The sequence below is a fragment of the Protopterus annectens genome, chromosome 7.part0 (assembly GCF_019279795.1).
Source record: "Protopterus annectens isolate FY-2018-M chromosome 7.part0, PAN1.0, whole genome shotgun sequence".
In the NCBI taxonomy this organism is placed as follows: Eukaryota; Metazoa; Chordata; order Ceratodontiformes; family Protopteridae; genus Protopterus; species Protopterus annectens.
The window spans coordinates 1,958,136,477-1,958,162,346 of NC_056739.1; the positions used below are offsets into that span (position 1 = coordinate 1,958,136,477).

General features: G+C 44.3%; 1 protein-coding gene across 3 annotated transcripts in view; it reads right to left on the reverse strand.

The window, feature by feature from the left end:
* CHD2 (chromodomain helicase DNA binding protein 2) overlaps positions 1-25,870 on the reverse strand; it is a 3,702,317-nt gene that overhangs the window by 2,483,728 nt on the left and 1,192,719 nt on the right. For all 3 annotated transcript variants that reach the window (XM_044078379.1, XM_044078380.1, XM_044078378.1), the window contains one exon: positions 21,855-22,039. In XM_044078379.1, coding sequence (XP_043934314.1) covers positions 21,855-22,039 — 185 coding nt within the window. The remainder of the gene's footprint in view (positions 1-21,854; positions 22,040-25,870) is intronic.

Consider the following 25,870-nt stretch of genomic DNA (forward strand, 5'->3'; position numbering starts at 1 on the left):
CACCCAAGCTGGGAGGCATCTGTAGTCACAGTCGCTGTAGGAAGTGGTGGGAGAAAGGGACGTGCCTGAAACAGATCAGAGGAATGAATCCACCACAGAAGGGAGTCCCTGCACCCTCGAGAGGTTCGGACAAAGTGAGACAACAGAAGATCTAACAAGGACCATTGTACTGAAAGGGTCCACTGAAGGATCTGCATGTGAAGATGCACCAAGGGCAAGAGATTGATCATGGGCGCCATGGACCCCAACACCCTTAATACAATTTCTGCTTTCAGAGACAGAGTTTGAAGAACGCACAGGACGTGTGTCTTCAGACTGTATATTCTGTCTGGAGTAAGAAACACTCTGGTTTGAATTGTGTCTAATCACGTCCAATGAAGTCTAAAGTTTGGACAGGGGTCAGAGACCATTTATTGAGATTGATGGTAATGTCAAAGCTCTGGGCTAAAAAAAAAAAAAAAGAATCCGTTGCTTGACAAAGTTGATGCCTGGATAGGGCAGCGAGGAGCCAATTGTCCAGCTAGGGCAATACCTGAATGCCCTGGAATCTCAGGTGAGCCGCTATATCACTTTTGTAAACACCCTGGGGGCTGTGGTGAGACCAAAGGGGAGCGCTCTGAATTGATAATGGTTGGCTCCTAGCCGGAAGCGGAGAAACATCAGAGACCATCTGTCCATCTTGATAGGATAGTATGCATCCTGGAAATTGATTGAGCACATCCAATTGTTCTCTTGCAAGAAGGGCAAGATAGATTGAAGGGTGACCATCCAGAATTTCGCCTTGGCCACAGGCAGGTTCAAGGTGGATAGATGCAAAATGGGTCTTGGGTCCCCAGTTTTCTTTGGGGCCAAATAACACCTGGAATAAATACCTGATCTGGAGTGGTCTAGGGGGACGGGTTGGATGACTCCCTGTTTTAGAAGCTTTGCGATTTCCAGTGCTGCATCCTCCCTGTCCGTGGGTGGAATGTCCAGGAGGAGTTTGGGTGGTGGAGGTGGCTCAAGGAAAGGGACTGAATAGTCTCTGGATATAATTTGTAACACCCAATGACCTTTTGTGATGGACTCCTACTCTGTTAGGTGCAACAAAAGACGGCCCCCGACTGCCTCAACAGACTAGCAGTTGGGCAACCCTTCAGGGTTGCTGAGTGGGTCTGTTCGAGAAAGGTTCTCAAGACCCGTAATTTCTTGGACCCACTCTCCCTCTAGGGCGGTGTCTATAAAATCCCCCTCTGCCCCTGGAGGAAGGCGAGTCCTAAGTGTCTCGGGGAAAATTCTGAGATTTCCAAAACCACATCTTCGTCCCTCGATGACTCTAGAACAGGAAGTACCATTGTATGGGGCACTGGTAAATGACATCTTGAAAGGTTCGAAAAATTGACAGAGCCGGAGCCAGGTATGTTGCCTGATGGCAATGCCTGTAATGAAAAACGGACAGAGCCAGAGCCAGGCGTGTTGCCCAGGTGCCCTAGCGGCTCCTTTGGTTGTACGGGAGAGGAGATGCATAGAAGTGTTCACAACTGATTTTCGAGTGGCCATATGAGCTGAAAAAAAATCTTCTTGTCCTCTGCCGACATGGACTCCGGGGTCAACTCAGCGATCTCATTAACTAGGTCTCGCTGCAGCTGATTCACATGTGCCATGTAATTCAGAGCCCGAACAGAGAAGGTCACTGAAGTGTACACCTGCTTCCCAAAATGGTCCATTGCCACTGACTCTCGGTCAGAAGGATAGATGGTACAGCTCTCCTGAGAAAGCTCCTTCCTAGTGGCCGCTGCCACCACCATGGCATCAATGGGGGATCCTTTGTTTCAATATGATCTATCTGAGGCGGGGCTCAAGACCTTATCCAGATGTTTGGGAATGGGCTCCACTGTGTCCAGTTCCTTCCATGCCAGAGATGTAATGAGAACCACTAAAGAATCTGTGGGACGGACACGCAGAAAGTAGAAGGTCCCACGCCAAATGCCCCAAGGAACACCAATTCGTCCGAAGTATGGGCAGACCACCCCCTTGGCTGGCAAAGGAGTTCCATGATACATCCTTGCAGGGTGACCGGGAGGAACCTTCCCCTTCCTCCAAATCTGTCTTCAGTGAGAGACTCTGGTGGGGAGTCTAAATGCCTCGTTTTGCAAATATATTTGGGAGGGATCTTCTCAGTGGGGATTTCTGGGTAGGACTTGCCAACATCTTGCTGCTCCCAAGCTGAAGTTCCCTGATGCAAAGTGACGGCAGGCTATCCCTGAGATGGCAGGATGGCCGGAACTGAACGAGAAACGGAGGGAGTTGGGGCGAAGTCCAAAGACGAGATGGCCAAGGGTCCCGAGGAGATCGAGAGAACCCTCTCCATCACATCAAAAGCTGAAGGGGAATGCACATCCTGAGGAAGGAAAATATGAGCCGTAACCCTCTGACCCGACAGGGGAGTCTGAGCCAAACCTCCAGGCACCGAGATACCAAAAGGAAGACTGCACTCCGACACACACTGAGCCAACACCAACCCCTCAGATCTGAAGCCGAACCTATGGCTCAGAGAGCTTGTTGGACCCAAGCCAGTCGGATCCAACCTGCTCAGGGCCATAGCCGTCGTAAGAGGTACACTTGGCGCAGGCCCCTCAACACCGAAAGTCCTTGGATCCAATGGCTACAAAACTGAAGGTCAGATCACAGAAGGAGTTATCAGTATGAGAAAGGGCTGCGTGCACCCCGCTCTGGAGGGAGAGGGGGCAGGCAAGACTCCCATCTGAATCTGTGTGTGGATGAACTTCCGCATCATCCTATCCATCTCCGCTTTGTTAAGGCTCCAGGTGGAGCGGGAGGAAGAGGCAGCAGACACTGGGCTGGAGGGGCGGTGAGGAAATGCCTGAGCTGGTGACCGATCTGGGGCTCCTCCGGCTCTGGGAAAACTGAGGAGAATGGAGCCAGGGAGACTCCGGTCTCGGGTGGCATGCCGGCCGAAGCAGAGTGATCCGAGGATCACATCCTTGGCCTAACCTTTCTAGAAGTCTTGACCCAAACGCTGAGCCTCTTGGCGGGAGTTTGAGTCCTAGAGGCCAGGGAGGAGGCAGGGGCAGACGCCAGAAGCCAGGAGTACAGCGATTTGAGTCCCCGAAGAGGGAAGAAGGCCCTTAAGAATTAGTTTGTCCCTCCCGTCCTGAAGTAGCCGGGTATTAAACCTGGTGCAGATAGAACAGGTGGTCTGGAGATGGGCTGCCCCAAGACACACTATGCACAGAGTGTGGCCATCAGCTGGGGAGAGCGTATGGCCACATATTGTACACTTTCTGATGCCAAGTTTGGGAGATACTAATGTATCTGAAGAAGTCAGAAGTTAAGGCTGACAAAAACGTTGTATTGGTATTTTTACTGACGTTTATATTGAACTGTGTGGTTGCGGTCTCCCACGGACTGATTTTTTGTTCTTTGTTGGATTTTATACATCAGTAGAATCTCCGGTTTGTTTGGTTGAGTGTCAGACATGTCCCAAGCTCACAGACCACACCCGCAAGGAAAGCAAAAGGAAGAGTTTTATTTATTTTTTTTACCAATGGAAACGTTGGGGGGGGTGTAAAAAGTAGAAAGGAATGTAGAGAAAAAGGGAAAGATTTACACTACAGCACTTACTACAAGCTTTTTATGCAGAGAGCTCGGATCACAATGCGGACATTTGGGTAGATTCCCAAAGCTAAGGAAGGGAGGAGGCAATTAGATAGCATTAGGACCAGCTATAAGGCCTTGCAGGACTACAGTGGCAAAACCAGCTCTGGATTTAAAAAAAAAATGGCAAGTGGTAATGCTTGGTGAAGGTATGTACAGAACTCCAGGTAGCAGCTTCTAGGATGTCCCTGGTAGGAACACCTCTGAGAAAGGCTGTAGAGGTAGATGCAGCCCTTGTGGAATGTGGTCTTATCCCCTTGTGGGGTAGGTTTTCCATGGTGCTTATAGCAGAAATGAATGCAGTGGCCTATCCACTTAGAAATGGTTTGTTTTGAAATGGCCTTCCCCTCTGCCCCTGCAGCAAATGCAACCAGCAGTGTTCAGATTTCCTGAGAGGCTTAGCCCCGTCAAAGTAAAATCTAAGTTGTCTGTGCACGTCCAAGGAGTGCAGTATTCATTCCCCTTTGTTCTGTGGATTAGAAAAGAAGGTTGGCAGATGAATGGACTGATTAAGGGTCACACTGGATACCACCTTGGGCAAAAAGGAGGGATTGGTCCTGAGGGACACCATGTCCGCGTAAAAGATGATGAAAGGCTCCACTGCCATGAGGGCCTGTAATTCAAACACCCTTCTTGGTGAAGTGATGGCTAGAAGGAAGGCTGTTTTCTAAGAAAGGAATTTCAACTCTGCATTTGCAGCTGGCTCACAGGGAGGTAGAGTGAGCTTTTCCAATACAAAGTTAAGGTCCCAGGCTGGAGTAGGGGCTATTCTAGGTGGTCTTAAGTTTTTGGTCCCTCTGAGGAATTGCTTCAGCAGTGGATGAGAGAAGAGGGGTGGCTCTATATTATAATGAGCTGAAATGGCAGAGGCATGAATTTTGATGGAAAAAAGGAAAGGCCCTTGTGAAGCACCTCAGTTAAGTATTGAAGAATGTGCAGTAAATTGGGCACTGTTGTGTCCATTCCCTGAGTTTGGCTCCAGGAACAGAATCTTTTCCATTTTTCAGCACAGGATTTTCTAGTACTAGGCCTCCTTGCCACCAGAATAACATCCATCACTTGCTTACTGAGGGATGGTAACGGAGAGATCATGTAATTAGCCAGGCTGCAAGGTTCAGGGTTTGAAGCTGTGGGTGCAGAATCTGTCCCTCCTGCTGGGACAGCAGGGTAGGGGTCTGAGGCAGGTGGCATGATTCCAGAAGTGACACTGTGCAAGAGGGGGTACCAGTGTTGGCGTGGCCAGTCTGGTGCAATAAGTATTGCCCTTGGCTTGTCCTGTTTGATTTTTAGTAGAACTTTGGAGAGGAGAGGCAGAGGGGGGAGGCATAAACTGATGGGTTTTTCCAGGTGAAGGACAGGGCATCCACTTTCCAAGCTGGTCTGTGAGGAGTCCTTGTGCAGAATTTGTCCAATTGGTAGTTCTGAGGGGAGCCAAACAGGTCTATCTCTGGGCTCCCCCATTTGTTTCTCAAAAAGTTGAATATCTTTGGTTCCAGTTTCCACTCGTGAGGGTCCATGAGATTTCTGCCAGTGTATTTAGCTTGCCTGGCAGGAACTGAGCTTGTAGGTGCACTTGGTAGCTCAAGGCTATGTTCCACAGAGCCATGGCTAGTCTGCAGAGAGGGTATGAGTGGGTTCCCCCCTGCTTGTTTATGTACCACACAACAGTGGTGTTGTCAATCTTTACCAATAATTGCCCTGTAAGAATGTGGTCCTTGAACGCTGTCAGAGCATTCTGTACAGCTAACATTTCTTTTTGATTGATATGCAGGAGCATTTGACTCGGGTTCCATTTGCCCTGAATGCACTGCCCTGCCAAGTGAGCCCCCCCATACATAGTCTGATGAGTCTGTTGTTAGGGTTTGGGCGGCATGGGGTAGAGTGAATGGCAGTCCCTTGTTGTGGTGGCTGGCCTCTGCGCACCAAAGGAACTCTGTCTTTAAGCAAAGGATGATAGGAATCATTGATTCTAGGTCCTGAGAATGTTGATACCATTGTAGTTTCCTCATATGCAGTCTAGCATATAGAATTAGTAGAATGCAAGAGGCCATGAACCCCAGGGCTTGCAGTATTTTCCTTGCAGATAGCTGGGTCTTTGTGGCCAGTAGTTTGAAGTAGGCTGTCAAATGAACTTGTTTCGCTGGCGTGAGGTAGGCCATTTGGGAAGTTGTATTCAAGCTTGCTCCCAGGAATACAATTTGTTGGCAGGGTACTAGATGTGATTTCCTTTTGTTTATGGTGTACTCCAGAGAAGTTAGCAATTTCTTTTCAAATGCTGGATGACTTAACAGTATGTCCTGGCTTTCTGCCTGAATTCGACAATCATCCAGGTATGGGTATATTTGAATATTTCTTTGCCTGCAAAATGCAATGACTGGAGCTAGGCACTTTGTGAATACCCTGGACACAGTAGATAAGCCAAAGGGCTATGCAGTGAACTGATAATGCATGTAGCCTGCTCTGAAGTTTAGGTATCTTCTGCAAGATTCCCTTATTGGGATGTGCAGGTAGGCTTCCTTTAAATCCAGTGTTGCCAACCAAGCATTTTTGCCTAGCATGGGAAGCAGCTGATGAAGAGTTACCATTTTGAATTTTGATTACCAAAAAGTGTTTAGTTTAGACAGGTCCAAGATAGGATGCCAGGAATGGTCTTTTCTGGGTACCAGGAAAAGTCTTGAGTAAAAACCTTGTCCCCAATTCCTCTTCTGGGACAGGTCTGGCCAACCGTTTGGGGTTGGTAAGGAGTGGAAGTGGAATATGTATCCTTGGGAAACTATATTTAAAACCCGTTTGTCTTGGGTAATGAATTCCCAGTTTTTTGCATGCAGCGCGATCTTTCCCCCCTAAAGAAACAGTCAGTTGAGCAGGGCTTGGAAGGTTTGAAGTTAATTCATTGTGACAGTTTACCATAGGGGGTGTCTTACTACTCCCAGCTTTGGAAGTGGGAGACCCCACTGCTTAGACCTGTGAGTACCTTGAGACTGAAGCCTGGATGGTCTGCTAGTTCTGGGGTAGGGCTGAAGGCCTGGAAGAGGTAGTAAAAAAACAATTCTTAGAAGGCCAGTGCCTGCTAAATCTGGGAGGCTGTACTTGCAGGAAATCTAACAGTTTGCATAGATATAGCTTTTTCCTCCATCTTTTTAAGTACTTCTGCTTTGTTGCCAAACAGGCAGTCTTGGTTTAAGGAAGCATCCAGTAATTCAGCTTTAACATGATCTGGCAAAGATTGCTCCTTAAGCCAAGCATGCCTTTTAAGTACAGACCCAATGACAGGAGCTCTGCAAGATGCCTCTAATGAATCAAAACCACATTGCAAAGTATGTTTTCCAACTTGTTCAGCAGAATGCATTAAATCCTGTAATTCTTTATTTTCAGCACAGTCAGGAATCATCATTTTCTGTTTAAGCAATCCAGTAATATGCTGCTGATACTTTAACATATGAAACTGGCAGTTTAAGGCCCTAATGGCCAAAGTTGCAGAAGTGTATACCTTCTTACCCAATCTGTCCAGGGCCCTGGAATCTCTATCAGAGGGGCATGGTTTTTGGCAGTAGTAGCCTTAATGCCTTTGGGTCCCTGTGAAAGGGTCTCAGGATCCACAGTAGGATTCTTAAAGAGGAACTTGTGAGAGTCAGGTACTCTGTAATACCAGTCAGGTTTTCTGGGAGCCGGAGGTAAATTGTCAGGGGCCAGGCTAGATTCCAAAAAGGTATCATCTACAATGTTTAGTACAGGAGGGATGGCTAAAGGCCTGTGTTGAGGTAGGAGTAAGAATTTGCTTTTTGGGGTCAGAGTAATCCTGGCTTTCCCAGCGGAAATGCTCCCTAAGAGTATACAAAGTTTCACCAAAAGAGAAATCCTTTGGAGGGGAAGCAGACGGAATGGAGTCCTCTGCATCAAAATCCTCATAGGTAGATAAGAGCAACTCCTGGTCATCAGAAAAAACAGAAATTTCAGAATCCTGATCAGAAGAATCAGAAGGAAAATCAGTTCTAGGTCTCTTAGAGGGAGAAGGATGGCTTCAATTGATTAGAGTAATAAGGTCTTCAGCCATTCTTACAATTTGTTTTTTAGGCATAGGGGCCTGACCATGCGGTCTGGGTGTCGTTTTTCTAGGCGTGGGTCGAGTTTTAGGCCTTGAAGAAGAAGATGGCATTGGTTTAATATGCAAATCAGTAGGCCTGAATACACTCTCAGAAACCGGTGCCTGCACAACGGCTCTGGACCCACCCAAGGTAGAGACATCTGCAGGTTCTAGAGTCAAAGAAGCATTTCGCAGCATACCGGACTCCGAATGGGTCTCAGTAGAGGCCTGCTAATATGAAGTAGTGGGTATCAGGGGCTGCGAAAGCACCTCATTGAGTACCGGCGAAATGGCGACTAACTTAAGATAAGCGTCGTCGGCAGCTTTGGACCTATGCGGTCTGTATCTGCCTTTATCTTTGCGTTTTTTTTTGGAATGTCGGTAGTCAGGTGACTTACTGAAGCCATTTCTGGATAACTGAACCAAATACCAAAATATTTAGAAGCAAACATGAAAAATGACAAACAGTTTGAGGTTTGAATAAGGCACAAAACCAACAGCGAGGTATGTCATGGCCTGGGCCTAAGCAAGGAATGCAGTATGAATGAAAATCTTTATGAGGTATTTGCTTTCCACAAGAAATACTATTGTTAAACTTTTACTGACATCGGTTTAGAGCAAGAAAAAGTATCCCCAATGGGGTACTTAGCTTAGTTGACTTCGGATCTGAAACTCGAAAACGAAAATTTCAGGAGTCGGCCGACTGGCACTTGCCAACTGCTTCTGCTTCGGGCACGGCAAGAAAGACTGATGTAATTGCATTGGCTGCATGCTTTATACTCCTGACTACCTGACGTCATGGAAGATGAGACAGCAACCGATGCAGGACCAAACACATTGATAATCAGGCCGACTGAGGGCTACCTGCAAGCAGATAACCCAAATGTAATGACTGCAACAGTGAAACATGAACATCAGATACAGATCCAGCAACCCACAGGTTGAAGACCAAATGAAGACAACTACTTCAGATATTAAAGTTTTGGAATGGCCCAGCCAGAGCCCAGACCTAAATCCAATAGAGACTCTGTGGGCTGATCTGAAGAGGGCTGTGCACAAGGGATCTCCTCACAATCTGACAGATTTGGAGTGCTTCTGCAAGGAACATTTGGCAAATATTGCCAAGTCAAGATGTACCATGCTGACAGACTCCTACCCATGACGGCTGAATGCTGTAATTAAATCTAAAGGTGTTTCAAAGTATTTTAAAGGTGTGCACGCACAACAAAGTATTAGTTTAAGGGTGTGCACACTTACCCAACCAGCATATTATACATTTTATATTTTTTATATTTTTCCCCTAACAGATTTGTTTGTTTTTCAATTGAATTGGACAGGTTACAGGTCACATTAAAGGTGGGAAAAGTTTTAAATGATTTATTGTGGTCTCATTTTTTTATATCACAAAAACCTGGTATTTTAACAGGGGTGTGTAAACTTTTTATATCCACTGTAGATGATGCTGGAACAGTCTTAGTCCATAGCAATACTGAACGTCTGTTATATGTTCCAAAGACTGTCCCTTACTCTGCAGAGTGGGAAAGAGCAAGCTGAGTTCTCACCTACTGCCACAACAAAACATGTTGAATGTGTCTTGATACTTTCAGGATTCTTGGTTCTTAAGTCACTTCAAATGCTTGTAGTACACATGTCAGGATTAGCACTTCCTGAGTCTTCAGTGCTCTGGCATGAACTCAAGGGAAAAGTCTGATGCATCCACAGTCGAGGTTTACAATGCCCGAGAGGAAGAATGGCATATCTGGATTGGTTTGCACCTGGAACACTCACCAGTTGAATTGGTGATATAGTTGTCAGAATCCCAAGCAAGTGTTTTCAGATGACTGCAAGAAAAAGGAAACAATCAACAGATTTTTACAAATGAGAGACTTGATGTCCAACACTGTGTCCAAAAGATCTTCTTGTGAAATGGAACAAGAATGAAATTCATGAAGTTAAGGACGATCCCAGGCTAATGGTGCATGCCAGAGCATAATCCAAGGCTTTAATTAGCTCCTCATGGGAATGGGCCCATTTAAGGCAGTCATCCAAGTATGAAAAAATATGAATACCCTTCACAGTGAAGTGGATGAAGACTGACTAACCATATGGTAAAATATCCTGGCAGCAATGCACAGCCCAAAGTGCAAGGCGAATTAATAGTGCTGTACTGTGTTCCTTAAAAATGGGGATACTAAAGAATTATTTTTCAGGTCCAAAGTAACCATAACAGCATTCTGCAAAAGTAGGAAGATGAGGGAATCTAGAATTCCAGAATTATTTTTTAATCCAAAATCTGTACAACATTGTTCTGGCTTAAGTGTCTCAATACAGGTCTCAAAGGACCACATTTTATGGTGACCAGGAAAAGTTACAACTACAGCCCCACCCCCTTTGCTCTGGGGGACACGACTTCTATTACTGTTGAAGAAAGGAAATGGTCTAAAATGGGATTTGTTAAAGACCTCTCTTCTGGATAACAAAGCATTCACACGAAGGGTGGGAAGGTTCTTAATTAAATCTTGTATTATGAAGCAATCACTTCTCTTATTCACAAGTTATGAATCAGGATGAACTCTCTGAGGACTACCAAATTTCCTCCTAGTGGTGAGAGAAAGGATGGTAAACACTGGGTACGAGCAAAACTTAGAGAGGAGACCATTCCCCCAACTTTGCCCTCTACCTCAACCCATTTCCACCATTTTTTTTCCCCAAAAAGGTCTTTACTCAAATTGATCTGGCCAAGACTGCTTCCTTAAAAAAAAAAGGCACTACTGCCTAGATGGACACTTCTCTCTATACTAAGGAACTGGTTCGTGGAACAACTGCTTTTAACATCATTCCCTTTTCTGTCCAGCCTTTCAAATACTTCTTGACAGGAAGGAACCAAACAAAAATCCCTTGCTTAAAAAAGCAATAAACTATTCTTTTACATCATTCACAAGGGATGAATTTTTAGCCATGCATGTCCTCCAACCAACTGTGTCAGAGCCATCTGTCTTAATGAGATGCAAGTTTACCAACTGATAACTGTCTGTGATAGTCTCAGAAGCCCCTGCTAGAAAAGCTCCCCCATCTTGTTTATCATGTCTTCCATTTTAACTTTTCCAAGTATTTTGGGTTTCAAACATGACAGGAATGAACTCCATTCCTAAGCTAGGATAGAAATGAGTTCATGAAATTAGTATTATTTTTGTCTTTGAAGACAGTCAAAGAGCTCTTCTCAGCAACCGTAATGTGCCCCATAACTGCCTTCTTCTGTAATTCATATGGAATTATGTGCAGTGGTAGCATATCAATGTGTAACTGTAAATTTGTCTTTTATTAAACCTAATTTTTACAAAACCTACATTTGCTCATTTCTCCCACCCTTTCTAATAGATTTTGCAAACCAACATGCAGCAAGTCCAGTGTCCTGGGCCACCATTATTACCCTTTCATCTATTAGTTTCAAATAACCTCTCCTTAACCATTTCTGTGGCAAATCTTGAACACGAGGTTGCTACAGGATATCCCTGTACTTGCCACTATATTTACATTTTTTTCCAATTTTTTTCCCTACTTAGTTGATCCTTTTCTTATACTCTTTCTTCTGCTTGACATTTTTCAACTGCATGACATATCAGCTTGAAAATGATGCATACGAGTTTGACAATTTATAGCCTTATTCCCAAAGTTGAGCATGTATATACTTTCCTCCCAAACTTGACCATGACATTCCTCCACGTCAGTGGGAAGATTACTGCTTGTGGCTGTCAGTTCAGGCTCCTTACCAGTATCCAGTGATGTAACCAAAGGCTCTACAACAACATTTTCACTGAGGTATTTCAATTTTCTTCGGCTAGTGAATGTGAAACCAGTTCCAGTGAGATTATCAAATGCATCCTATAATGTTAGGATAAATAATAATTAGGATACATGGAGAAAAATCTATTACCATTAGAACCTCAATACAAAGCAATTCTACATACCTCTTATGGGTATCAAGTAATACTTTTTATTTATTTGAAGGACAAAAATTCTTGCATTAAAATGATGGGGGATCAAAGAAAGTGACTTATTTTTATTGTACTCCAAGAGAGAAAATCAGTGTCTCTGAAGCAGAAAACAGAGGGAGACAAAAAGAGCGACTCATCATTATCACATCCCATGGGACAAAAGAAATAGGTTCATGGGTAGGTAGTAGGTTATCGGCCCTAGGCCTATATAAGCCCAGCCAAAAAGGATCCCTGGCTTTCGCCACCCAAGAAAATTATTTTCCTGTGCCCCTGTCGAGCAGTGCCACAGATGTGATCCCCAGGGTGAATTTTTTATTTCCCATCCAGTCAAGATTTTTCCTTAAAGAGGGCCAATAAGGAGCTTTGCTTGACATGAATGGGTAGTTTGTTCCAGAGTATAGGAAGTCTCTGGGACAGGAATCTATTCCTCTAGCATGTTCTGTTTATTGTGGTGACAAGGTTTAGGACCCAGGACTGTGTGGTTCGGAGAGATTGGGATTTCTTTAAGTGTAGCATGTCCAACAGCTCAGGGTTTGACATAGCTTTGTATGTTAGGCAGAGATCGCCTCTGAGTTAGCGCTATGCGACGGAGTAAAGTTGGAGTTTTTTTGAGATGGTCTGCGTATGGCATCTGTTTGAGGCCAGTAATCCTCTTAAGTGAGGTATTTCTGTGGCCTTTCCAACTGTTGTAGGTGTCTTGTGGGATGCATGCTAAACGGGGCATTGTACTCTATAATGGGTCTGATGTGGGAAGAGTAGAGAGGAACAATGACCTCCTTTTTTCTAAAGGAGAACCCTTTTGTGATGAGGTGTGCCACGCAGAAGGATTTCCTGACTACTACGGCAAAGTGGTTATCAAAGGACAGACTACTGTCCACCTGTGTCCTGAGCTCTCATCACACTTTTGGTGTTTAGTGAGCTACCTCCTAATGTGGTAGTTCATGGGTACTGAGTTTTTCCCAAACAGGATGACAATGCACTTCTTGGCATTGAGCTTGAGGCCATGACTTTCATACCAAGCATCTGTCTCTGAGAGCCCCTTTTGTAGAATGTCTACATCATTAGGTGATTCTATTATGGCTCCCAGTTTGCAGTCATATGCGAACTTTGTTAGTCTAAGACGACCTGTGTTGGCCTGCACTTCAGAGAAGTAGATGCCGAACAGGAGAGGACCCAGGACCGAACCCTGTGGTACTCCACATATCACTGGTCTGAAGTTGGACTTCGAGTCGGCTACTTTTACTGTGTGGGTTCTGTCAGTGAGCCAGTTGGGCACCAATCTTGTGACATAGGGATTTATGGCCCAGTTTAGTGAGTTTATCTATAATTCCAGAGTGTGGGATGATATTGAAAGCCTTGGCAAGGTCAAGATAGGCTGTGTGCACTGCCTTGCCCTCGTCTACGGCTCTGGTGACTGCTTCAAAGAAGTCAGTCAGGTTTAGTAGACATGATCTGCCTTTTACAAACCCAAACTGAGTGGGATCCAGGGTTTGTAGGTTACCCATGTCATGTTTATAAGCTCCAAGATGATACGTTCCATGGCCTTGCAGGCCAGGCTCCTCAGGCTAATGGGGAGGTAGTTTCCAGGGTCCTTGGTGGCATCCGCTTTGTGGAGTGGGATAACCATCGCTGTGCGTCATTCAGAAGGCATAAATAACTAGAAAGTACAGTTGTGTACACTTAACGTAAATGCAGATGTTTGAGTGCATTCACTGTTGCGGTCATTACATTTGGGTAATCTGCTGGCAGGTTGCCCTCAGTCGGCCTGATTAACAAAGTCTTGGGTCCTGTGTCGGTTGCTATAAAACATGCAGCTGACGCCATTACATCAGTTTTTCTTGCCCCAGATGTCAGGTACCCCCAAAAGGGGAGCAAAAAATACACATAAATAACAAAAACACAAAAATAATTACCTCCAAACAAAAGCAAATACACCAAAAAGGCTTTTAAGTATACTAAAAGAAGGTAGAGGCATAGTAAAAAAAAAAAAAAAAAAAAAAAAAAAAAAACGGGGCTGGAGGGACGGTAACCAAGACTGCAACAGTGAATACACTCGAACAGCTACATTTATGGTAAATGTACACAAATGTACTATGCTCTTCGTGTTTCACTGTGGCAGTCATTACATTTGGGTAGATTCCAAAAGCTATGGTTGGGAGGATGGATTTATACAGCATTAGGACTGGCTATAAGACCCTGCAAAACAGCAGTGGCAAAGCCAGCTCTGGATTTAGAGAAAATTGTTAAGTGATGATGCTTGGTGAAAGTATGAACTGAACTCCAGGTAGCAGCTTCTAGAATATCCCTGGTAGGAACACCTCTGAGAAAGGCTGTAGACGTAGATGCAGCCCTGGTGGAATGGGATCTGATCCCCTGGGGGATAGGTTTTCCATGGCGCTTATAGCAGAAATGTATACAATGGCTTATCCATTTAGAAATGGTTTGCTTTGAAATAGCCTTTCCCTCTGCCCCTACAGCAAATGCTACCAGCAACTGTTCAGATTTTCTTCGAGAATTTGTCCTGTCCAGGTAAAATCTAAGTTGTCTGTGTACATCCAATGAATGCAGAATCCACTCCCCCTTGTTCTGTGGATTGGGGAAAGAAGGTTGGCAAATGTATGGAATGATTAAGGGCTACACTAGATACCACTTTGGGCATGAAGGATGGATTGGTCCTGAGTGACACCCTGTCTGCATGAAAGATGATGAAAGGTTCCACTGGCATAAGGGCCTGTAATTCAGAAATCCTTCTGGCTGAAGTGATTGATAAAAGGAAGGCTGTTTTCCAGGAAAGGAATTTTAAGTCCGCAGTAGCAGCTGGCTCGAAAGGAGATAGAGTGAGTTTCTCCAACACAAAGTTAAGATCCCAGGCAGGAGTTGGAACTCGCCTGGGAGGTCTTATGTTTTTGGCCCCTTTGAGAAACTGCTTTAGCACAGGATAAGAGAAGAGGGGGGTTCTGTGTTGTAATGAGCTGAAATGGCTGAAGCATGGATTTTTATGGAAGAAAAACACAGGCCCTTGTGCAACATCTCAGTTAAGTATTGCAAAATCTGAGGTAACTTGGGCGCTGTTGTGCTCATCCCTTGAGATTGATTCCAGGCACAGAATCTTTTCCATTTGTCCGCATATGATTTTCTAGTACTAGGTCTTCTAGCCTCCAAAACAACATCCATCACAGGTTTGCTGAGGGATGCTACGGGAGGATTTAAATGATTATCCAAGCTGCAAGACTCAATGTTTGGAGCTGAGGGTATAGGATTTGACACTCCTGCTGAGACAGTAAGGTCATAGTCTGAGGCAGGTGCCATGGAGAAATTTGCGACAGACTGCGCAGGAGTGGGTACCAGTGTTGGCGAGGCCAGTCTGGAGCAATCAAAATCATTTTTGGTTTGTCCTGCTTGACCTTTACTAGAACTTTGTAAAGCAGAGGCAGAAAGGGAAAGGGATAGACTGATGTTTTTTTTTCCAGCTGAAAGACAGAGCATCCACTTTCCAGGCTTTTTTGTGAGGAATTCTTGTGCAAAATTTGTCCAACTGGTAGTTCTGGGCTGAGGCAAACAGGTCTATGTCTGGGCTCCCCCATTTGTGTGTCAACATGTTGAAAATCCATGGTTCCAGTTTCCATTCGTGTGGCTCCATGAGATTTCTGCTTAGGTCATCTGTCAGAGTATTCAGCTTTCCTGGCAGGAATTGAGCTTGTAGTTGTACTTGATAGCTCAAGGCAGTGTTCCACAATGCCATGGCTAGTCTGCAGAGGGAGTAGGAATGTGTACCTCCTTGCTTGTTTATGTACCACATAACCGTGGTATTGTCTCTGCCTTTACCATTAATTGTCCTGGTTGAAGGCAGTCTTTGAAGGCTGTCAAGCATTTTGTACAGCTAGCATTTCTTTTTGATTGATATGAAGGTGCATTGGATTTGGGCTCCATTTGCCCTGAATGCACTTCCCTGCCATATGAGCCCCCATGCATAGTCTGATGCGTCTGTAATTAGGGTTTGGGCGGCAGGGGGTGGTGTGAATGGCAGCCCCTTGTTTTGGTGGCAGGCCTCTGCCCACCATAGAAACTCTAGTTGCAAGCAAGGAATGATAGGCATCATTGTTTCCAGGCTGTGACAATGCTGACTCCATAAACTTTTTAAGTACCACTGAAGTTTCCTCATATGCAGCCTTGCATATGGAATTAGAAGAATGCAGGAGGCCATGAACCCCAAGGCTTGCAGTATTTGTCTTGCCGATAGCAGGGTCTTTGTGGCCACCTTTTTGAAGTAAGTTACCAAATGAGTTTGTTTTTCTGGCATAAGGAAAGCCATTTGGGCAGTTGTATTCAAGCTTGCACCCTGAAATGTAATTTTTTTGAGAAGGTACCAGTTGAGATTTATTTTCATTTATAATGTACCCTAGACCAGCTAGAACCCTTTTTACAAACGCCAGATGTTTTAGAAGTGTGGCGTGGTTTTCTGCCTGAATTAGGCAATCGTCCAGGTATGGATATATTTGAATATTTCTTTGCTTGAAAAATGCAATTACTGGAGCCAGGCACTTTGTAAATACCCTGGGAGCAGTAGATAAGCCAAAGGGCAGTGCAGAGAACTGATACTGTAAGTAGCCTGCTTTGAAGCGTAGGTATCTTCTGCAAGATTTCCTGACTGGGATATGCAGGTAAGCCTCTTTTAAATCTAGAGTTGCCAACCTGGCATTTTTGCCTAGCACAGGAAGTAACTGGTAAAGAGTTAGCATCTTGAATTTTGGAATGTCCAGAAAGGTGTTTAGAGTAGACGGGTCCAAAAATGGATGCCATGATTTGTCTTTTCTGGGTACCAAGAAAAGTCTGGAGTAGAAACCTTGTCCCTTTTCCTCTTCTGGTACTAGTTGAATTGCCCCCATGTTTAGGAGGGAAAGTACTTGTTTCTGAGCCTCTGCCCACTGATTTGGGGGCAGGTCTGGCCACCCGTTTGGAGTTGGCATTGTGTGGAAATGAAATCTGTATCCCTGGGACACTATATTTAAAACCCATTTGTCCTATAAGTTGCCAATTTTTTACATAGCCAGTTTTCCCCCCAAAGAGGCGGCTAAGAGGTAAGTGCTTGGTAATTTTAAAGGAAAGTCATTGAGGCTGTTTGCCATAGGGTGGTGTCTTGCTATTGGAAGAGGAGGCACCCCACTGCTTAGTTCTGAAAGACCCTTGGGACTGAAATCTGGAGCTTTTGTAATGCCTGGGTTTGGCTTGAGTGGCTCTGGAAGGAACTGGAAAAGACCAGTTTTTAGTAGGCCAGTGCCTACTAATTCTAGGAGGTTGTACTTGTAAGAAATCTTTCACAGTTTGCATAGATTTACCCTTATCTTCCATCTTTTTTAGAACTTCTTCAGCCTTATTGCCAAACAGACGGTCCTGCTGCAAAGGAGCATCTAACAGTTTTGCTTTAACATGATCAGGCAGAGATTGCTCCTTAAGCCATGCATGCCTTCTAAGGACCAAACCACTGTAAAGAATTTCTCAAAAGCCAACTTTGCAATTCTCAAGACCGAGGTGGAATCCTTCAAAGCCTCTGGGCCAGAGGATAATAAAGCCCAATCCGCAGAATCCTTTACAAATGCATTCTATGAGCACCTGCAGGAATGCATGGATTGTGCTATCCCAAATAAAACCAAGACTCACTCCCCCAAAAACAGGAGACTGGTCTGGTGGACCCCGGCCATAAATAAGCTATACAACAGAACGAGGAAGCTACAACATGACAGAGCAAAATCCCAAAAAGGGAAGGCATCTCTGATCAGTATTAATAAGAAACTTCAATCCCTCATAAAATCATCAAAGGCCAGTTTCGAAAGAAAAATTGCCCTAGACACTAAAGACAATCACAAGGCCTTCTTTAGTTATGTCAGGAACATGGGTGGAAACTCCCAGATATGCTCTGAATTGTTGCATAACGGTACAAAATATACCGAACCTACAGACATAGCCAACATCCTGGCAGACAGATTCAGTGTAAACTTCTCCCCCCCCTTCCCCCCCAAAGGAGCAAACGCCTATCCCAACTGAATGTAACCTCCCTGACATCACATATGCACAGGTGAAAGCTGCCCTCTCCAAAGCAAAAAACACAGCATCTATGGGACCGGACGGTGTCCCAGGCTGTGTCTTACATGAGCTCCAAAAAGAACTGAACCCTCACATTAAGTCACAGTTCAAACTTAGCCTTACTACAGGATATGTACCCAAAGAATGGAGTACAGCTACAGTGGTCCCAACTCCACAAAGGTGGAGCCACAACGGACCCCGGAAACTATCGCCCCATAAGCCTGACTAGTCTGGTCTGTAAAGCTATGGAGCGTATTATCATGGAACTCATAAACAAAGACATTGGGAGCCTCCAGACACTGGACCCTACCCAATTCGGCTTTGTTAAAGGCAGCTCTTGCCTCTTAAACCTAGTTGATTTCTTTGAAACAGTTACCAAAGCCACAGATGAGGGCAAGGTAGTCCACACAGCCTACCTGGACTTCGCAAAAGCCTTCGACACAATACCCCACTCAGGCATCATAAATAAGCTTACCAGCTTAAATATCAACCCCTATATCACAAGATGGGTTGCAAACTGGCTCAGAGATAGAACACACATGGTCAGAATCGCAGCTGCCATGTCCGAATCCAAAGCAGTTACAAGTGGCGTCCCACAGGGCTCAGTTCTGGGACCTCTCTTGTTCGGGATATACTTCTCTGAGGTTCAGGCTAACACGGGGGGATTATGGCTGACAAAGTTCGCAGATGACTGCAAATTGGGGGCCATAATCGAATCTCCAGCCGACACAAGCATCCTCCAAAAGGGTCTCACAGAGACGGATGCTTGGTGCCAGAGCCACGGCCTCAAGCTAAATGCTAAAAAGTGCATAGTCAACCTCTTTGGGAAAAACAAGGTGCCCACAAATTACCACATAGGTGGTAATCCATTAAGTACGGAAGAAGTAATTAGAGATTTGGGGACCAACGTAGATAGTAATCTCTCCTTTGATAATCACGTTGCCAAAGTGGTTAGAAAGACCTTCTATATAGCCCACCTTATCATGAAAGGGTTCGCATCTAGATCAAGTGAGGTCATTGTGCCCCTCTACTCATCACTCATCAGGCCCAAAATTGAATACAATACCCCTTTTGAGATGTTCCTTACCCGACACCTGCAGCAACTGGAGAGACCCCAAAAGTACCTCACCAAGAGGATCATGGGCTACAAACAGATGTCCTATGCAGCTCGACTAAAGAAACTCCAGCTCTACTCAGTTGCTTACCGCCTACTCAGAGGCGATCTATGCATGACGTACAAAGCCATGTCAAACCCAGAATTAATGGACATGCTCCACCTCAAAAAAATCCAAGTCCCTTAGAGCTACACACTCCAGGGACCTAAACCTCAGCACAAAAATAAATAGGACATGCTGAAGGGACCGATTCATTTCACAGAGGCTTCCCTCACTCTGGAATAGAATCCCAATTCATGTTAGACATAGCCCCTCGCTGACCCTCTTCAAGCAAAATTTGGACACGTGGATGGGAAATCGCAAATTCACCCCTGGGATCTCTCCTGTGTCCCTGCTAGACAGAGGCACAGTAAACTAATCTTAAAAGGGTACCTTCTGTGACCTACTTTACAGAGGCACAGTAAGCTAATCTAATAGGGAGGTGGAAGCCAAATACACTGTGGTTAGGCTTACAAATGCCCTAGGGCAGATAGCCTAGTATCCACCTATGAACCAGTAACAGTAGCCCTGCAAGAGGCCTCCAAAGAATCAAAACCACATTGCAAAGTATGTTTTCCAACTTGTTCAGCTGAACGCAATAAATTCTGTAAATCCTTATTTTCCACACAGTCAGAAATCAACATCATTTTCTGTTTAAGCAGTCCCATGATATGCTGATATTTTAGCATATGAAATTGACAGTTTAAAGCCCTGATTCCCAAGGTTGCAGAAGTATAAACCTTCTTACCCCATCTATCCAGCGCCCTGGAGTCTCTATCAGAATGGGTAGGATTTTTAGCAGTAGAAGCCTTAATGCCCTTGGGCCCCTGTGAAATGGTTTCAGGGTCCGCAACAGGATTTTTGAAAAAGGAATTTGTGGGAGTCAGGAACCCTGTAGTATTGGTCTGGTTTAGAAGGAGCCGGAGGCAGGGAATCACGAGCCATACTGGATTCTGAAAACACATCATCAACAATGTCTAAAACAGGGGGTATAACCAAAGACCTATGCTGAGGACGGAGGAGGAAATCCCGAAGCCTCTTTTTGGATTCAGAAAAAGTTTCCCAGTGGAAATGCTCCCTTTAGGTATGTAAAGTTTCCCCAAAAGAAAAATCCTCAGGGTGAGAAGCAGAAGGAATGGATTCCTCTGCATCAGAATCCTCATAAGTAGGTATGGACAAATCCACTTCATTAGAAGAGTCAGAAGAGACAGAGTCCTGTTCAGAAGAATCATAATCAAACTCAGGCCTAGGCCTCTTAGAAGGGGGGGGGGGGGTTGACTACTCCTGATCAGAGTAATTAAATCTTCACCCATTTTGATAATTTGTTTTTTAGGCACAGAAGCCTGAAAATGCGGCCTGGGCATCGGTTTTTTAGACATAGATCGCGATTTTGGTCTTAAAATTGAAGGCGGCGTCGGTTTAATGTACAAGTCTGTAGGCCTAAATACACCCTCAGAAGCCGGTGCCTGCCCAGTGGCTCTGGACCCATCCAAGGTAGAGACATCCGCGAGTTCCATAGGTGAAGTATCTCGCGGCATACCGGACTCTGAATGGGTCTCAGTAGAGGCCTCCGAATCAGAAGTAGCGGGTATCAGGGGCTGCAGAAGCACCTCACTGAGTACTGGCAAACTGGTGACTAGCTCAGGAGAAGTGTCGTTGGCAGTTTTGGACCTCAATGGCCTGTGTCTGTCTTTTTCTTTGCATTTTTTTTTCAGTATTCCGGTAGTCGGATGGCTAACCGACATCATTTCTGGATAATTAAACTGAGAACCGAAATATTTAGAAAAAGAAATGTACCGACGACGGATAGTGCGCTGATTAAATAAAGCACAAAACTGACAGCAAGGTACATCGTGGTCAGGGCCTAGGGAAGGAATACAGTTCAAATGAAAATCCTTATGAAGTATTTGCTTCCCACAAGTAATACAACTATTAACTTTTACTGAGATCGGTAAGGAGCAAGAAAAAGTTTCCCCAATGGGGTACTTAGCTTTTAGTTGAAGACTTCGGTTCTGAAACTCGAAAACGAACATTTCAGGAGTCGGCCGACCGGCACTTGCGAACTGCTTCTGCTTCGGGCACCGTGTGGCAAGAAAGACTGATGTAATGGCGTCGGCTGCAGGTTTTATACCCCTGACGTCATGGAAGAAGGGACCAATGGACGCAGGACCCAAGACTTTGTTAATCAGGCCGACTGAGGGCAACCTGCCAGCAGATTACCCAAATGTAATGACTGCAACAGTGAAACATGAAGAACATCAAGGTTTTCTTACAAAAGACAGTGCAGTGTTCACACAATAGCGCATGATGTCTCTCATCTAAACAGAAAGTTCCTGAATTAACAGTCGTTCAGGAGACATACACTTGCTTGTGATCTTTTCTAGGGACATCATGAGCCTTTGAAAGACCTCCAAAATCAAATCAGTAAAAGACCAAAAGTAATGCAATATAATGTAGCAAAATCAGCAAATTTAAGCAATGTTGAAATGACTTCCAAAAATGGGTATTAAAGCACTCTGTAAATCACCTGGATGAAACCAACAAATTTTCAATTACTCTGTGTGGCACAATAGAGAATAAGTTGCAGACTTAACTCATTTTTGTACAGAGCATTCACCTAATTCCTCAGCACAATGACCAGACAGATTTGATGTGGGGAAATCCAGGGATTTAAAAATAAAGCAAGATGAATGGGTACCCTTCAGAGACTAATTCCCAAGCACTATGCATGATAACGTTATCAGAGAGCCTTACCAAGAATCTTTTTTCTTCTATTCTCCTGATGAATGTCCAGTTGAATCGTTGTATTCAAGAAAAGATTAAAACTTGTGTGTGGTTTATGCTGACATGAAGTGAAGCACAAAATTGCATGAACTGAATTACCTTGCTGTCTCTAGATGGGAGAGTTTTACAGCTATTCCGGGAGTGAAAATTATCAATGCAGTGCTGGAACTTTTTTCCAATAAGGGCGCCGTCTTCCCAGCTGCATTCACAGTATGGCAATCCCATCCACTTGCACAAGTACTCAGGTTCATTGGACAAGGAAGAGGAAGACCTTTGACTATGAGCTGCAAAGACAAAAAAATTTGCTATCAATAACTTTTTTCCCCTGAGAATAGATATCTAAAACCCCCAACTTCTGAAACTCCACACTTGCCTATCCAATTTAAAAAAAGCTTCAGTTAAATAAATTACAATACAAAGCGTGAAGCAGCAACACTGTTTTTCAGAACCAGAATAAAAGTATGTAAAGCCCACCCCCAACATACTCTAGCTCAAAATATAGGCTCAATAAATAATATTCATTATACAATCTTCTCTCAAAACAACCAATTAAATAAAAATTAGTTTCTCAAACTGTAGAAAGGCGTCATTTTTGGATTAAAAAAAACTGTAAGGAAATACACTAATTTCGTCAGTCTAGTGCAAGTATCCCACCTCCACTGGCTACAGTAATACAGTTCAGAACTCTGACGTGTTTAATGTCAGGATCTATCTATAGGCATTTTGTGTGTGTGTATATATATATATATATATATATATATATATATATATAAAGAACCAGATCTGTTTTAAAGTACAGCTGTATAAGTAACCTTACTATTACAGCAGTTGCTTGAGCTTGAATAAATCACAGCTGCAGTAGTATAATCTCAGCTAATTACAACTCTCATAGCCAATAAACCCCTACCTACCTCCTCCTCTGGACACTTATCTCTTCCCTCTTTAATCTACATTTCAATCCTTCACTACTTGCCAGCATAAAAACTGAACAGTACAGTTGTGTACACTTGCCATAAATGTAGACGTTCGAGTGAATTCACTGTTGCAGTCATTACATTTGGGTAATCCGGCTGGCAGGTTGCCCTCAGCCGGCCTGAATTCCAAAGTCTTGGATCCTGCGTCGGCTGCTGTCGCCCCTTCCCTGACGTCAGGTCATCAGGGGTATAAAACAAGAAGCTGACGCCATTTTCTTTAGTTTTTTTTTTACCCCAGATGTCAGGTGCCCCCCAAAAAGGGTAGCCAAAATATATCTATATATATGTATACCAATAAATTCATCAATATAAAATTTACCTTCATTTATAAGCAAATACACCACAAAGGTTGTATAAAACAGAGAAGGAAAGCTAAGATCCACAGACAAAAGGGGGAAGGCAGGTGGGTAACCTGGACTGCAACAGTGAATACACTCGAACATCTACATTTATGTTAAGTGTACATAACTGTACTATGTTCTTCGTGTTTCACTGTTGCAGTCATTACATTTGGGTAGAGTCCCAAAGCTAAGGATGGGAGGCTGGGTTTAAACAGCAGAAGGGGCAGCTATAAGGCCCTGCAAAACTGCAGTGTTAAAGCATGCCCTGGATTTAGAGTAGAGAGGCAGATGATAATGTTTTGAAAAGGTGTGCACCAAACTCCAAGCAGATGACTCTAAAATGTCCCTGGTTGGTACTCCCCTGAGAAAAGCTGCTTTAGTGGCTGCAGCTCTGGTGGAATGTGGCCTAATGCCCATAGGCACTGGCTTGCCATGATGTAAATAGCAAAAACGAATACAGTGGCCCACCCACTTGGAAATCATCTGTTTTGAGATAGCCTTGCCTTGAGATCCTGCAGCATATGCCACCAGTAACTGCTCTTTCTGAAAGCTTTGGTTCTGTCCAAGTAGAATCTAAGCTGTCTGTGTACGTCCAAAGAGTGCAGGATTCTCTCCCCCTTTTTCTGTGGCTTTGGGAAGAAAGTTGGCAGATGAATAGTTTGGTTAAGAGCCACACTGGACAACACTTTAGGCATAAAAGTTGGGTTTGTCCTCAGGGAAACCCTGTCTGGATGAAAAATGATAAAAGGTTCCAGAGCCATGAGAGCATGTAGCTCAAACTCGTCTTGCAGAAGTAATTGCTAGGAGCAGAGCTGTTTTCCAAGATAAAAACTTTATATCAGCAGTAGCAGCTGGTTCAAAAGGAGGCAGGGTGAGCTTTTCCAAGACATAGTTGAGGTCCCATGCAGGAATTGGTAATCTCCTTGGAGGCCTTAAATTTTTGGCTCCTCTGAGGTACTGTTTTAATAAAGGATGAGAAAAAAGTGGTGGCTGAAATGGCAGAGGCATGAATTTTAATTGATGAAAAAGATAGGCCCTTGTCCACCACCTCAGTTAAGTATTGCAAAATCTGAGGAATGTATCAATTCCTTGTGCCTGGTTCCAAGCACAGAATTTCTTCCATATTCCAGCATAAGACTTTCTAATACTAGGCCTTCTGGCTTCCAAAATGACATCCATCACAGCTTTACTGAGGAGTGTTTTTTGTATGACTATATTATCCACCATGCTGCCAAGTTTAATGTCCTGAGTTGGCTGCGCAGGATCTGACTGTTTTGCTGGGACAGTAGACGAGGTATTTGAGCTAAAGTCCAAGCTGGGTATAGAGACAAGTTCCTTAGGACTGGATACCAGAACTGGTGTGGCCAGTCTGGGGACATCAGTATCATCTTTAGTTTCTCCTGTCTGACCTTTAGGAGTACCTTGGGGAGGAGAGGCAGTGGGGGAAAGGCATATACTGAAAGCTTTTCCCAGCTGAAAGATAGGGCATCCACTTTCCATGCTTGTCTGTGATAAGTCCTTGTGCAGAATCTCTGTAGTTGGTAATTGTGAGGGGAGGCAAAAAGATCTATGTCCAGGCATCCCCATTCCCTTGTTATCATGTTGAAGACTTGCGGATCCAGCTTCCACTCATGGGGATCCATGATGTTTCTGCTTAGTTAGTCTGCCAAAGTATTTGCCTTTCCTGGCAGGAATTGTGCCTGCAGATATATTTGGTAAGTCAAAGCTGTGTCCCACAAGGTCATGGCTAGTCTGCAGAGGGGGGTAAGAATGTGTGTGTCCCTGCTTGCTTATATACCACATGACTGTGGTGTTGTCTGTCTATCAGTAGTTGTCCTGGATGAAGTAGGTCCTTGAAGGCTGTCAGGGCATTTTGAACAGCTGGCATCTCTTTTTGATTGATATGTAGATGCATTTGATTTGGGGACCATGTACCCTGAATGTATCTTACTTCCATATGTGCCCCCCAGGCGTAATCTGATGCATCCGTTGTTAGTGTCTGCCTGGCTGGTGATGGTGCAAATGGCTGTCCCTTGTTCTGGTGACAAGCTTTTGCCCAACATCGAAATTCCTGTTGCATGCAGGGAATGAGGTTTAGGATTGCTTCCAGGCTGTGAAAATGTTGATTCCAAACACTTTTTAGCTACCATTGAAGTTTCCTCATATGCAGTCTTGCATATGGAATTAGTAGGATGCAAGAAGACATGAAGCCCAAAGCCTGCAGATTTTTTTCTTGCAGATAACTGGGCCTTAGTTGCCAACATTTTGAAATAGGTAGTCAGTTGCCATTGCTTTTTTGGCGTGAGATAAGCCATCTGGGCAGTTGTATTTAAGCTTGCACCCAGGAATATTATCTCTTGAGAGGGTACAAGGTTTGATTTCTTTTTGTTGATTGTGTACCCTAGGCATGTTAAACGCCTTGTCACAAATGCCAGATGTTGAAGAAGAGTGACTCTGTCCTCGGCTTGAATTAGGCAGTCTTCCAAGTAAGGGTATATTTGTATTCCTCTTTGTCTGCAGAATTCAATTACTGGTGCCAGGCACTTTGTAAAGACCCTGGGCACAGTAGATAAGCCAAAGGGCAGTGCAGAGAACTGGTAGTGTAATGAACCTTCCTTGAATCTGAGGTATCTTCTGCATGACTGTCTGACTGGGACATGCAGATATGCCTCTTTTAGGTCTAGAGTCACAAACCAAGTATTCTTGCCCAGCATGGTAAGCAGCAGCTGCAAAGTCAACATTTTGAATTTCGGAATATCCAGAAATGTATTCAGAATAGAAAGGTCCAGTATTGGCCTCC